At 42.4% G+C, this 16,236-nt stretch overlaps 1 protein-coding gene across 3 annotated transcripts in view; it reads right to left on the reverse strand.

Moving 5' to 3' along the window:
* The window catches only part of LOC124721352 (protein sickie), a 242,547-nt gene that overhangs the window by 93,776 nt on the left and 132,535 nt on the right, over positions 1-16,236 (reverse strand). For all 3 annotated transcript variants that reach the window (XM_047246278.1, XM_047246277.1, XM_047246276.1), the window contains one exon: positions 6,927-7,064. In XM_047246278.1, the coding sequence (XP_047102234.1) occupies positions 6,927-7,064 (138 nt within the window). The remainder of the gene's footprint in view (positions 1-6,926; positions 7,065-16,236) is intronic.

Below are 16,236 nucleotides of genomic sequence, written 5' to 3' on the forward strand. Positions count from 1 at the left end.
AGTGGTAAGAGTGAGTGCCATAAACAACATCCTAAAAATCCTGAGTAGTGGGGTGAGAGCATGGGGGTTGGGTTTAGAGCTAACTATTTTATGTTCTGCTTGAATAACTCAAAAACCATTCCACTGAAAATATTTCACAGCACAAAGTAAACCATTTTAAATTTCTTACAAAAAGGTTTTACTTTCCTCTAGGATAATTGTGTTTGGACAGCAGGGGATGGAAAAATATCAGATTATTGAAATCAGTGTTTTCATGGTATAAAATTATTGTTTGTTGTTAAATGAAGTAGGATATGAACAAATATTAATTGTGTGTGCCACATGCAAGTGCAATAGAGCCATGTCAAAGTAGAAATTATATTCTAGGTGTCTTAACAAGATGGTGGGTAGAAGCACAAGGGAAAGAAGGTTGCCGGATTGTGGTCATGCATTTCCCCCTCCCTTCCACAGTTCTGCAAACTGAAGCGAGAGCAGACAATTACTAACTCTCTCTACCCCAATACATCACTAGAAGCAACTACAGGATGTTTCACAAGGTTATATCAATTCTTCTACTGCATGCCTTATGAATCACTGACGACACAGAACACAGAATCTGTCCATATGAATTTCTTGTGTTAGTATTATTAGTAACTCCTGTCTGTATTCCATGTAGTGTTTGTTGTGACTCGCCGATCATTCAAAACGCCGCCACGCAATTACGCGCGTCCTCTACGTGCGGCGCTGTCTGCCAGCCATGCAGCAGCTGTGCCACCTAAGCAGCCAGCCGAGCAGCGGCTGCTAGACTGGGACTCAGTGCTCATTCGAATGCTAACGTGTACACATGTCTTGCTTGTCAACTTACTCTGTGACTTATATGTGTTGTGTCGTTCTGAAATATATGTGTTAAACTTGGTGTTATAACAATTGGCGACGAGGATGGGATTTTTCCTTTTCACCTTTGACCCACAGGTTTCCATGGCTACTGTCGAGCAACTATTGCAAAATCTCCTTGAACAGCAAACGCTTCTAACAGCGGCGATTCGCTATTTCGTCGTGGCGTCAAATGTGGGGCGTTTCTCGTTGTTGGCTATACCTCCTTTTTCTCCTTATGACGAGACGGTGGAAGACTGGTCTGATCATGAAAAACGTCTTCGACAGCACTTCTTGGCATTTCATGTCACGGACGAACAACCATGTAAGTCTCTGTTCCTTTCCTGGATTTCACCTCAAATGTATCGGATGTTGTCACAATTGGCTCCTTTGAAGGATCCTGCGTCTTTGTCCTTTGCTTAAATGTGCTCACTTCTGTCTGTCTATTTTCAAAAGCAAACGCATGTGGTAGCCTCTCGTGTTGCCTTTTATCATTGTCAAAAACAGCCACATCAATCGTATCGCGCTTGGGCTGCTGAACTTCATGGCCTCATTCGAAAGTGTAAATTTGTTACTGACGTTCACAAAGAATCCTATGCCGATCCCATGGTACGGGATGCTATTATCCGGTCGGCGCCCGACAAAGAAGTTCAGCAACGTGCCCTTCAGTTAGCAAATCCGACTCTAGATGAAGTTCTCTCCATTGCGCAGTCTTTTGAAATTTCTCGCGTCGCTGGGGCGCAAATAGAGGCGTGGGGTGATGTCGGGGCCGACATGGCCGCAGTGCGCTCCCACGCGCAGCCTCGGCCTAACCGTAAACAACCCGCTAAGAAACTGCAGCAAAACCCCCGGAAACTTCCTTCATGTCCGCAGTGTTTTACGAAACATTCACGTGAGGATTGTCCCCAACATTGGGCTGTGTGTCACAATTGCAAAAAGAAAGGTCATGTGTCTTCTGTTTGCAAATCCGACCGCATACATGATGTTCGTGAACATGACGCTGAGTATGATTGTGTGTTGTCTGTCAACTGCACTTCTTCCCTTTCAGGGAAGTTATTCCTCACTGTCCAAATCCTTGGTCGAGATGTTCACATGCAGGTGGATACCGGTTCTGCTGCCACTATAATTAATTCTCAGACGTATCTTCAGTTGGGTTCTCCAATCCTGTCACCTGTCACTCGGCAATTACGGATGTACAATAAACAGAAGATTTCTCTCTTGGGACAATCTGATGCTGAGGTATCTTACAAATCCGTCGTTCGCACTGTTCCCATATTTGTGGCTGACCAGAGTAACGCAGAGAATCTTTTTGTTTTCTATGCCTTTCGTGTTTTTGGGTTCTCCATAGATGACTCTGTCAATATCGTCTCTGATGCTATTCCTTATGCCCAATTCGATTCCTTGTCGACGACATTTTCGTCCCTTTTTTCTCCTGGGTTAGGCCGTGCTAACGACTTTGAAGCTCACATCATGCTCAAACCGACTGCTTGGCCTAAGTTTTTTCGGGCTCGGCCCATTCCTGTGGCCCTTCGTGATCAGGTCAAATGGGAGCTGGATTGTCTCGCTGCTTCAGGGGTCTTGCTTCCTGTCACTTCCAGTGAGTGGTCCTCTCCTATCATTGTCGTTGTTAAGCCAAATGGTGATATTTGTCTCTGTGGCAATTTCAAAGCCACTGTAAATGCTCAATGCCTCATCGACACTTACCCTATGCCCCGTCCTGAAGAACTGTTCACTAAACTTGCTGGAGGCCAGTATTTTTCTAAAATTGACCTGTCAGAAGCCCATCATCAACTTCCTCTTGACGCTGCGGTTTTTGTTCCTTAACACGCCTTTCGGCCTCTATCAATACCAATGATTGCCATTCGGGGTTGCTAGCGCCCCTGCTCTCTTTCAGCGATTCTTGGAACAATTATTGCTCCCTGTCCCTGGGTGTATCAATTACATGGACGACATTGTTGTCACTGGCTCCACCACTGAAGAACATCTTCAAAATCTCCGCACACTTTTTCATGTCTTACAGACTGCCGGTCTTAAGTGTAATCTTCAGAAATCACATTTTTTTCAGGCATCTATCACGTACTTGGGGTTTCAACTCTCTTGGGAGGGTATTCGTCTGCTTCAGCAAACAGTCGCTGCAATCGATGCCCTTCCTCGCCCTACATCTGTTAAGGAACTGCAGGCCTTCTTGGGGAAAATAGCATACTAACACAAGTTTTTACCGTCTGCGCCTTCGGTGGCTCAGCCGTTGCATCGCCTGTTGCATAAAAACGTGCATTTTCACTGGTCCGCGTCATCCGATGCGGCTTTCCAGAAACTGGATACTATGCTGAAACAGGCCCGGTGCCTGGCTGCTTATCGACCTGGCCAACATCTTGTTCTTGCCACAGATGCCTCTCAATACGGGGTCGGTGCAGTCCTTGCGCACCGTTTTTCTGACGGTTCGGAACAACCCATTGCTTATGCCCCCAAAACGCTCACGGATGCCCAACAAAAGTATTCTCAAATTGAAAAAGAAGCTTTGGCCATTATTTACGCTCTTCATAAGTTTGGTGTTTTTCTCTATGGCTCAAAATTTCATCTTGTTATGGATCACAATCCACTTGTTTCCTTGTTTCATCCATCAACATCACTTCCCGACAAGGCTGCACACCGCCTCCAGCGTTGGGCTCTTTACTTGTCTCGTTTCAATTATGAGATTCATTTCCGGCCAACGGCTCAACATGCAAATGCTGATGCTCTGTCTCGCCTTCCCACGGGTCCTGATCTGGCATTCGATAGGGACAAACTTTTGTGTTTCCACCTGGATGTTGCCGAGCAGCGGGTTGTGGACGGGTTCCCCATCACTGGGGACAGACTGGCGGCTGCTACGGGTTCTGACCCTACCCTCTCCCGGGTTTTACGCTGTATTCGGAAGGGTTGGCCAGATCGCCCGTCCGCTAAGACTTCTGATCCGCTGCGGAACTACTACGCTTTGTGCTACCGCCTCACGGCTAGGGATGGTGTTATCCTCCTTTCCACTGACAATGCTTTGCCGCGTGTTGTGGTACCTGCGTCTTTGCGTGCTTCGGTCTTGTGCCTCCTTCACCAAGGGCACTGGGGTGTCTCTCGCACAAAATCTCTGGCGCGCCGTCATGTGTACTGGCCTGGCATCAACTCTGAAATTGCACACATGGTCGCTGCCTGTGGCCCTTGTGCGTCACAGGCCGCTGCCCCGAAGTCATCTTTGTCACTGTGGCCTTCGCCTGAGATGCCCTGGGAGCGCATTCATGCTGACTTTGCGGGACCCTTTTTAGGTACTTATTGGCTCCTCGTAATTGACACCTACTCTAACTTTCCTTTCATTGTCCGTTGCACGTCGCCTACCACCGCAGGAACCACCAGTGCTCTCGCCCGCATTTTTTCTTTGGAAGGCCTCCCCTCTACTCTTGTTACTGATAATGGTCCGCAATTTGCCTCTTCCGAATTTGCGGATTTTTGTGCTCATCACGGCGTTATGCATGTCACGGCGCCGCCGTTCCATCTACAATCAAACGGTGAGGCTGAACGACTGGTCCGCACATTTAAGGCTCAGATGCGGAAACTTCTCCGACTTCTTCTGCTGCTGATGATGCGCTTCTCCAGTTTCTGGCGTCTTACCGTTTCACCCCATGGGCGACCACAGCCCGGTTGAGCTCTTACATGGCCGACAGCCCCGCACGCTACTTCATCTTCAGCGGCCTTCCACCTCACGGCCGCGGGTGCCTTCACTTGGCCGGTTCACCGCCGACGACCTCGTCTGGGTACAGGGATATGGCAGGTGGCCAAAATGGAGTCCGGGCCGCATCTTACGACACCGTGGCCGACGCCTGTATGAAATCCAGACGGACACGGGTGTTGCAGTGCGTCATTCGGACCAGCTTCGGCCTCGTATGCCGGCAACGCCTGTTCCGAATGCTGCTACACCACCTTCGGCTCTACCTGACGCTCGGGATCTTGGCGTCTCTCAATACTCACAACGCAGCCCTCTCACCGTCATCGCGATGCCAGCACAAGAACTGATGCCACCAGGAGATGTGCCCATGCAGGAACCAGATAACCATCCTCTGTCAGAACCAATCTACTCGCCTCCTCCTCCAACGGACGCCGACACATCGCCCATGTCTCCCGTTATATCAACTGGACTTGCCGCAATGGGCAGATTGGTGCATGGGGACCCAGCAGATTCGACCCCTACGTCTCCTGTCATCTCGACCCGTTATCATCGGGGACACTTCCGTCCATACGGGAAGCCTCCTCCTCGAGACTTTACAGTGAGTCAAACAACACCTATGGATGTTAGCCATCTCCAGGACACCTCCATCAGGACCAGTGCAACAATTTCAAAGGGGGGAAAAGTGTTGTGACTCGCTGATCATTCAAAGCGCCGCCACGCAATTACGCACGTCCTCTACGTGCGGCGCTGTTTGCCAGCCATGCAGCAGCTGCGCCACTTAAGCGGCCAGCCGAGCAGCGGCCGCTAGACTGGGACTCAGTGCTCATTCGAATGCTAACGTGTACACATGTCTTGCTTGTCAACTTACTCTGTGACTTATATGTGTTGTGTCGTTCTGAAATATATGTGTTAAACTTGGCGTTATAACAGTGTTAATGGGCTCTGAGGAAAATAAACACAACCTGGGCATGTCTGCACGCTTTGTTGCAGTGATTCACATAGCGAGCTGTGAAAGAGTCAGTATAAGTTTGTGAAACACCCTGTAGTTGCTTCTTGTGATATACTGTGGTAAGCAGAATGGGGAACTGTCTGCTCACTCTTCAGTTTACAGACCTATGAAGCAGACAAGTGCATGTCCACAATCCAGTTACCTACCTTGTCTCACCTCAAGCTTCTATCCCACTGACCTTCTACCACTCTGTTACACAATTTTTCCCTTAATATTGGCTCTACTGCAATTAGATGCAGTAAACACACTCATTATTTTAATATTTGTTCTTAAACAAATCCATTTAACAACAAACAAAATAAAATTAAAACATTATTTTTAATAATCTGCTATTTTTCCATCCCCTGCAATGCAGAAACTACTGGTCCTCGATAAAAATGAAAGAGATCATTTTGTAGGAAATTTAAAATGGTTTAATCTTGTATTGGGAAACATTTTCACTACAAGCGAGGGTTTTTGAGTTATTCAAGAAAAATATAAAGTGGGCTTTAAAACACTCCCCTCCCCCTCCACTGGTCAGGGCTTTCAGTATGTTGTTTCTCGCACTCCCTCCTATCACTGTACAAAAATTCCCAACTACATGAATTTTTTTTTCCTCCAATTTTCCTTCATTGACTGGAATGTGTGTGCTTTACTTATTCTGCTTTGGGATATACACCTAAACCCAGCTCCACTTAGCACTCACTCACTTAACCTCAGATTGTCAATATTTGCTTATACTTCATGTTACTTTTTCTGTCGGCATTATTACATCTTTCTTGTTCTCACTGTCAGTAAAATTAATGATGTTAACAGCAAGTTGTTGAAGATTCCTACTCGGGTATTTTCTGCAATCATTTTTGTGAAACTCATGTTTCCAAAACATGGGTAGTGAGCAGTGCACTGGAGATTTTCTACTTAAACAACTGGTGCTCTACCACAAAGGTAAACCTGAATGTACTGTAGTGCATGGGCCAATATGAACAAGTTATAGATACTGATTTTTTTATATGTCAATCAGGCAGCATTTTATCCCTTTAGAGTAAATAACATTAGCTGTTTCCTTTTCTTATTCATTTATCCATATATTTTTCAATGATGCAATTAAATAGAAAACGTGATTTTACACTGCGTACTGTGTTGATTTTACGAAACATTTCTGACACATTCAACAAAGTGTTATGGAAGATACTTGCTCAGCTCATACTGTGTGAACAAGTAATAAGTCTTGGATAAAACTGAAAACTACAATCCTTGCAGTACTTTGTTTAGTGTCTGTTGTTTCTAATAATAAGTTATTTTCAAACTATAAAATACACAACCACTGTAACATACAACTGCTGGCCAACAATGAATGATGGAAACATTTAAAAACACAGAGAGACAGGTATTTACCTCGAAGGAGTTCCTTGAGAAACTTGGCTGGGAGTGGGGCTAGTTGGCTGTGAGGCTCCAAGAGGAACACAGTAGTAGGGTTCAATTTCTTCAGAGCGCTGCAGCATGGACGGATAAAGCTTCTCTGATTTAGTTGACCTATAATTTACAAATCCCAAAAAATAAATTCTGATTAACCCTCAAGTGAGGACAGTCAAATATAGATACCATCTACAGTGAAGAAGGGGTGAAATAAATGAAAAATGGTGAATGTATATATAAAATAAGAAACAAAATAAATTTTTCAGTGACCAAACTCGTTAATAATAAAAATAAAAATCATGTTTCTAAAATATTAATAAATGATATTAAAAGAAGATAAGAAAAAATTATCAACATACTTTTATTTCTCTCAAATAATCTCCACTGGCCACAATGTACTTTTAGCAAACATCATAAAGCTTCTTTTGGAACAATCTTCTCTCTCTCTCTCTCTCTCTCTCTCTCTCTCTCTCTCTCTCTCTCTCTCACACACACACACACACACATTCAGCAGCTGAAATTGTAGAGGGTAAAGAGATGCAAATCACTGAATAGCCTCACTTTCTTGAAAAGATGCTGGGATATGGACACTGTAGCTAAATTCCTTCAGCTGATGGACCCATTAACATCGAAAAAGGTCTCCAAGGCAGTAAAGCATTGCTGCATGGAAATATTCATAATACATGCTACAACTTCGAGGTCAACAACAGGAGACTGATTCAGATGCTACTTTTCCTTGCCAGAAAATTGGAAGCAGTGGTCCGAGATAACGGTGACAGGTTCACCAACCAACAAGCTACCCAATCAAGTGACAGTATCTCCAACAGATAGACATAGTAGTTCAACACTTCAGATATAGGCCTTCCTGTGTTATCATCTACTGCTGAAAAGCATTGGATGGTGGTCAACTTTCCAAGCCATACTCTTAGTAATGTCAGTATAAAAGTCCTGGCCAAATAGACAAATTTTACCATTGCACCTAAATATGTTCCAAAAGAAAATATTATTAAACCAGCAAAAGCTTTGTTACATTAGTTGCCAAGAGTCAACGAAGAAAACATTGGGTAAGACAACTGATTTTTATCATGTTGGGAAATGAGGACTGATCTGTTTTACTTGGTAAAAAAGAAAATTCTAAAGCCAAGATCACATATACTTTCCTTTATTTTCAACAATCAGTTTTGACAGACCTTGCTGTTATCTTCAGATCTTCAAAAATTCTGTTTAAAAATGCGTTCAGGATTCCACCATAATGCCATCTAAGGTGGATCAGCAGTAAATGGAACATGTCAAGCTAACTAAACAGATGTGCTACTATGCATTTTATTGTATATTATAACAATATTTTGAGACGGAAATTTGCTACTCACCATATAGCGGAGATGGAGATACTGAGTCACAGATAGGCACAACAAAGAGACACTCACAATTAAAGCTTTTGGCCATTAAGGCCTTCACCAACAATAGACACACACACACACACACACACACACACACACACACACACACACACGCACGACTGCAGTCTCAGGCAACAGAAATGACACTGTGGTTTCAGTTGTCTGAGACTGCAGTTTTTGTGTGTGTGTGTGTGTGTGTGTGTGTGTGTGTGTGTGTGTGTGTGTGTGTTGAAAAAGGCCGTAATGGCTGAAAGCTTTAATTGTGAGTCTTTTTGTAGTGCTTATCTGTGATTCAGTGAGTATATGGTGAGTAGCAACTTTCCTTCTGATAATATTGTTATTTTATATTGTGATTTTTCTGATGTAAAAATCATCTGTGAGCATTACATGTATGGACATGGCCACATACACAAGTTGCTTTATGATTGTAAATGTTTTATTGTTGACAAACCTTTGCATAAGTTGCTACATTTTATCCACTAACATGAGAACTTGGCATGAGGTTCCAACTCTCTTGCATACATTTTTTTTAAAAAAATTTGAAAACCTGAAGATCACAGCAAAGTCTGTCAAAACCGATTGCTGAAAATAAAGAAATATGTAGGCAATCTTGGCTTTAGGAAGTTTTTTTACCAAGTTACGCAAGACACTTTGAGGATCCTTAATTGTGTAAATCCACCGAAAGCAAACATCACAATGGAAAAATGAAAAGTCAACATGGAGCTGAAAAACAACTGTGACATAGTTGTTATACAAGGAGAAAAGAGAAATACCATCATTGTCATGCGCATGACATTACAGCAACAGAATGCAGGACTTAGTGGACCCATTTGTAAGGAACTTGGGGGAGATCAGACGGCCAGAATAATCAAAAGACACACAGCCTGCTTTTGGACTCTAGAATTGAATTTCACATGGCAAGAAGACTCATGGCGCAGATTCTAACAGTACTCAAGGTACACAAAGAAACTTACCCCTAAGAGCCATAGTCAATGGAACAAATTCATCGACCCATTTCCTGGCTAAAATTCTGACTCAGAGGTGGTGGCATTTGATAGGCCACACAGTCATCCATCAGGAACTCCATCCACTTCATTGCACTTTTAAAAGACGAGTGAATACTATCAATAAACCTTATGGTGAGCTTCAACGTCAAGTCCTTATTAAAAAAAGTAACAGATAAGGAGACCATCAACATTCCACATCAACGTGGGGTACCCGATAACTCTGAATTCATGCAACAGTGTTTAGTGACCATGTACTCCAGATTGTAAGGGAAGTTTTATGAGCAGATGGATGGTGTAATTAAGGGATCTCCACTCTAGCCAGTTGAAGCAGACATATTTATGGAAGTGTTCAAAGAATCAAGAGCTCCAGTCTGCATTGTTCTGCCCCAAATATTAGCTTTAGTACAGAGATGACTATTGTCATCTGTACATAAGGTAAGGAGACACTTCATAACTTCCACCTCAACCTCAATTGACAGCATGACAGCCGGCCACAGTGGCTGAGTGGTTCTAGGCGCTTCAGTCCGGAACCACGCGACTGCTACGGTCGCAGGTTTGAATCCTGCCTCGGGCATGGATGTGTGTGATGTCCTTAGGTTAGTTCAGTTTAAGTAGTTCTAAGTTCTAGGGCACTGATGACCTCAGATGTTAAGTCCCATAATGCTCAGAGCCATTTTTTTGACAGCATGCCAAGATCCAATACACAGTTGAAATTGAAGAGAATGGAGCACTTTCCGTTATCAGAGCGGAAGTGTATAGAAAGCCCGATGGCAGAACAATATACAGTATTATGGAATCACAAAATAAAACTAAAAGGAGGGTGAGACACAACCAAAGCACAAGCAGCAACAAAATCAAAGTTACACAAACCTCGCGTCTATGACATCAGCTGAAAGTCCCCACCGCTGCTACCCAATCGAAATAAGAGTTCAGTGATGTTCCTGATAAACTGAGTCTATGAGCAGGATGCAATTATACTGTGTAAGATCTGAATGCGGCACATACTCAGTAGTTGATACGTTGTCCTAATGAGGCATACTAATAACAGTTGCCAAACCGTTGGTTTTATAAGCCACAAGACAGTGCAGTCACACATCCATACACATTTTATCGAAGATGACATTGGCTTTGGATGCCCGCACCCACATTTTCTCTTATTACTGAATAAATTATGATAATGGAAAAGCATGTATGATATAAAATAATGACTGAGACAACAATCTCATTAAAAAGAAAGTGCTGAATGTGAAATGAGGACATACAACGTGGTGGACACTGACTTAACTCTCATTCTTCTTTGGAGTGGGAAGATCAAGCACAACTGAGCAAATTTATGAAGACGCAGCATTCCTGGTTTTAGGACTGGTTTCATTGTATGAGCCTCTATTGAATGGTGTACCAGATTTGCTCAGCTGTAATATTATTAACTTACTTTTATTAAAAAAATTCCTCATTAACAGCTTTGAGCCTGATGAATATATATGCAAACATAATCAATTTCAAAGTCCATGAACTTCATCAACATGCCTCTTAGAGTAGCTACCATAATCAATGTCACAAGTACTTGCTTTGAAGAAATATCGTATATAACATCGAATACATTAGATATGCTGACATTCAGCATCATAGTAATTATGCCACAATAAAGATGAAGTTGTTCTCTTGAGCAGTATATGAGAAAAATTCTTATGTGCGTCTAATATACTGAATGTTATATACAATAATCCTGTTGAGCAAGAACTTGTGACATTGCTGATTTAATAGCATCTGCTGAGGTGCCTAATGATGAAATCTGGTAACTATAAAATCAATTGTAACTGAACATTTGATAACTGAGAACACAATTGTTAATGGGAAGTAAATTTTGTGAGTAGAAAAAGTGTATGGAAGAGGGATCCTCCCAAATCATCAGCTCCTGTCTGTTCATCCAGCACATCCAAAGTTCCTGCAATTCCAATAGCCTAAACATCCGTTGCTCCTATTTTCACTTCACTAGCCCCAAGTCACGCTTACACTTACTCTTGCATTTCTCTCTTCCTTCTCAAGTCTTGTGGCATTTAGCCCCTTCTAAGCTTCCTAATACTCCTTATCCTTACTTTACTATCTTGTTCTATAGTTTGTTTTATCTTTCCTTGACAACTTTCTTTCTGTTTGTTAATTTTATAACTGGCTTCCTTCTTCCTGTCCACTTTATACACTAGTGTATGTACGGAACAACTTCTGAATCCAACTACCTATGACAGCTGTCCTGCATTTCAATCCTGTCCCTAATATAGCAATGCTACTGCTAATGACAGTGGCATATGGAGCCAGTACACCAGTGCTACTGCTAGTGACAGTGGCGTTATGGAACCAGATGTGTGTTCATTAATGTTTATTATTCCAACTTTGAAAATGTATTAAGAAGTCTGGCAAGCACTGCTACTTATATAATGAATCATCATCTAACACTTAATTTTGAAGGTGAGAAGTGGTCTATCCTATTAATAATTATTTATCTATCTATTGCGGTATTAAGTGAATCACCTCTTCATTAGTGCTTCCTGCTTTTATCTGGGGAGCTTGTCTCCATGCAAAAGTAGATCCTTTCTGAGGTGATGTGGATAAGCACTCCCTCTTTGACCATCTGATTCACATGAAAATGTGTATCGGATGGAACAATTGGGACAAAATGAAAGCACACTTCCAACCCAAAGTGTGACATGACCAATTCCAAAGGGTGTGTGGCACACTGGATGATGTATCATGCATGAACAGAGCCTTAGGGATACCGGGCGACCTCTCTGAGTAATTAGCCTTACCCAACATGGGGCTTGCTAGTGTGGACCAACATATATCCCCTATACTCATGTGACCAAAGTGGATAGCATAGTAGAAAAACAAACTTAGGGATTTAACCTTCAAGAGACCTTAAACACCCAGGCATCATGTGCCGAGCCAACTGAAGGTGTTTCGACAACTGGATCAGGGGAGGAACCAGATCTGCCTTGTCTGGGGTACAGGGGAGGAAACTTCTTAGAGAACAAAGAGAAAAGGACAGAAACGAATGGCTTCCTATAAACATATGGAGGGAACTAAAAGATCTTTAATTTAATATCCCAAAGAAAACACTGTCTCGAAGTGAAAGGGATAAACAGGTTCCTTCGACCTCTATGACAGGTAGCAAGGGTGTGTTATTCCAAATTCACAGAAGAAATACAATCATGAAAAGCTGAGGCAGAAAACAGGGAATCAGTACTATAGTACTGTAGTCTTGGATTTTAGTAAGACAGTTGTTCCACAAAACTACCCTCCTGTTAGCATCACCTTACAGCAGGAGGAGCTAGTACAGATGGCCTATTTTGGAAAAAATTGTGGAGGATACACATCAAAGCTCCAAATTCAAAAGGGTTTATTTCAGGCCTGGCCAAACAGAGTTCCACAAATGTTCCAGCTGCACGCCTGCCTAGTGCTCCGAGAGCAGCGGTGATTTGGGCTGAGGGTAAGGAGGAACAAGGAAAGGCTACAGCCAGACACTGCTAGAGCAAGGCAGCTGGCTTGTCACAGTTTGCTAACAATGGAAAAATCAGCTTCAAGTTCATCAGCTGAACATTTACCAGAGTACAAGGTAGTCATTTGTGGACCAGATATAACAGATTACATTTCAATAATTAAAACGTATCACCATGAGTTCCCAAACAGATTCCAAGACTTTGCGCGAACACTGATTTTGATAGATTTGTCAGACCATTATCACTTTTGACTGCTGATGTACTTCATTACTTCTAACTTGAGCTAATAGACTTACAGTGTAGTACCTGGCTCAATGACCTGTTTCTCCAATGCATGAAATTTACAAGACTAACAGAATGTTACACCAAGAACAGTATCCTCAACTGCACAGAGAAGCTGCTTATATTATTTCCATGTTTGGTTCAATGTATGTGTATGAACTTTTTTTCTATTATGAATTGGGAAACATTTGATAAATTAATAGACTTTAATCTGCAGTATGTCCATATATTTAACTGTATAATGAACCACAGTTCCAGATAAATTACACCTTACTCTAAAATTGAAATGCCTATCAATTTGTAAATATCATAACTTAATGTTAAATGCCTGTATGTAAAGGCTTTCATACATCTGCTCACTGTATTAGCAATGTCTAATGTACTGTCTGACTTAGGTAGTAAATTTATTGCTTTGAGAGAAAAATAAAAAGTTGACAATACACAATAGTGATAAAATGCCGCTTGTGACAGTATGTTGCAATATTCACCTCTTAGAAGTGATCACACTGTGTTGCAAACACATCTTCCTAAGTTTCCCATGTGTACAACCTTCAGTTATAGTTGTCTCAGTCACACAGCTGCTCAAATAGTGCAGTGGTGGCAGAAGCCAGAGCGCTGAGCATACTCAGCTGCGTTCACAGAGCGATAGCGTGTTCCTTAAGTGGAAATCTTGGCTAGGACTGGTCTATCTGGATATAGGTGCTCTAATATTTGTACATGAGGTAATGGGGGCAGTGGACTGGCTGAATGAGATGTTGCTCAAGATAGCTCCATGGGCTGAGGCGAAGTTGCTGGTCAAGACATCTGATGAACAGTCAAGAACGCTACAATATCAAACTGGGTACCAAAACTACTTAAGGATGTTCCCCCAGACAAGCTATTAGAGAAAGTACCAATTCAGAACCATAAAGTCTTGACAGAGGGCCACAGGACCATTAATCACAAGGTTGGAACTGATGACCACACCCTTCTGGGAAAAATCTAAGAGACATCCCTGAAGGTAATGCGGAGCAAGACCTAAAACTGTATTTAGAGCTCTCACAGGTGACTGTCAGTGTGATTAATGACATCAAAGGTGATAATGGTGGCAAGCTGGTGGCTGGAAGTATTGCAGATAAATCTGCAGCACAGTAAGAGGGCAACAGTCATGTTCTGGGAAGACAGGATGTGGGTGTGGCCCTAGTCAAAGGATCCTATTTGTATAAAAAGGCCATATCAGGTTTTGGAGGAACTGAAAGTAAGTTGACTTTGCAACTAATCTAAAAATCCCCAGAATATCCATTTTTGTTACAAATGGAATTTCATTCATACCAACGGTGAACTGTCCTTGGGCTTAGTGACCATCACAATGGAGCAGCGTAAGTAAGGGAGCACAAGGGAAATGGTATTGTCCTCAGCATACGTCCCTTACAAGGACAGTGCTTCTACACTCCAGAAAGTGACAAGACTGAAAAGACAGCTGCTTGAAGCTGAATGAACAACTACTTCTTTATTGTGATGACAGTAGCCAAAACCTAATGTGGGGAAATAGCAACACCAACAGCAGAGTTGAGTACCTACATGAATACCTGTCAAACAGCAACCTAGAGATCTTGACTGTGGGTAAGAAATCTACCTTCAACAGTAGAAGAGAAAAAGTAATTCACATAAATTTTGGGGCTACCTTAATAGGTAGCTACATCAACCAATGACATGTGGCAATGGAACTATCCTAGTCTGGCCATATGTACATTATGTTTAACCTGGAAATGGGTGTTAAACAGACTAAAGCCTACAAGTACGGTTCCCTAGAAAGATCAACTGGAATTCAGATAGGAAATAGCTGTATATGTGAAGTTAAAACTTCAATAAGAAATCCAGTAGACTTACAGGAATTGACAGATGAAGTAATAGCTGACATCATAACCTTGTATTTAGGACACTGTCCGATCATCAATAAGTATATAAACAGGAATGTACCATGCTGGAATGAGAATCTGGCATTGCAAAGAATGTACATAAGAAGAGTGTTTAACTTTGCAAGAAGGAAACGACAATGGGCAAAATAGCAAGAAGCCCTTGCCAAATACAATCTTGCTGTCAAGCAAGTGAAACAATCATCCCAGAAGGTATTCTGTGAAGGGGTGGAGGCGCAGCTGCCAGAGAAGATTTCACACAATCTATTGCATGTTACCAAGAAATATAGGAGGCATACTAAGGAGGGACAATGGTGAGTATACTAAGTCAGCACGTGAGACACTGGAAGTGCTCATCACTCCCCTACGGGACCGATGACATCACTGTTTGGTCCCCTCCCCCAAATCAACAATTCCCCCACTGCACTCTCGAAGTTGGTTCAGACAATAATACAGCCCCTGTGAGGTACTGGTTTATAAATAATCAATGGGAGAACTGGGAATCTGTTAAGAAACCTGTGTATTTTGAGAAAATTTGGTGGGTGATGGAAACATTTCAACCGTTCAAGTCACCAGGTCCAGATCATATCTTAACAGCTCTGCTGCAACAGACAGGAGAATGATTAATCAGACTCCTATGCAGACCATTTACAGTCAATTTATCTGTAGGAGTCACTCCTAATGCTTTGAGAACAGTGAAGGTTGCTTTCATTCCAAAGGCAGTGAGACTTGATCACACCAAAGTTAAGGAAATAGGATTAATCAGTCTGTCCTGCTTTATTCCAAGGACATTAGAAAAACAGATTAGTGTGCACATTAGGGAAAGGATGTTAACTGAGGTTCCTTTACATGGAAACACTGTGCATATCAGTCAGGTAAATCATGTGAAACAGCACTTCATCAACTTGTTGGAAAGGTATACTATCAGGAAATAGCACTCTGCAGCTTCCTGGATATTGAGTGGGCATTCAGCAACCCAATCTTTGAATCCATGATTATCGTTGGAAAAGTGTATGGCATCAAGAGCACTATATTTAGATAGATAATGGCCATGTTGAGTACGTGAAGGATAGAAACTACCATGATGACTGTGAAAATGGTGATCGACACCATAAGAGGTTGTCCGAAAGGTGGGGTCTTGTCACCACTACTGGTGGATGAGCTTATTACGGAGCTAAATGCTAAAGACTGTTTTTGCCAAGTGTACCCACACA

Source organism: Schistocerca piceifrons, chromosome X (assembly GCF_021461385.2).
Source record: "Schistocerca piceifrons isolate TAMUIC-IGC-003096 chromosome X, iqSchPice1.1, whole genome shotgun sequence".
In the NCBI taxonomy this organism is placed as follows: Eukaryota; Metazoa; Arthropoda; class Insecta; order Orthoptera; family Acrididae; genus Schistocerca; species Schistocerca piceifrons.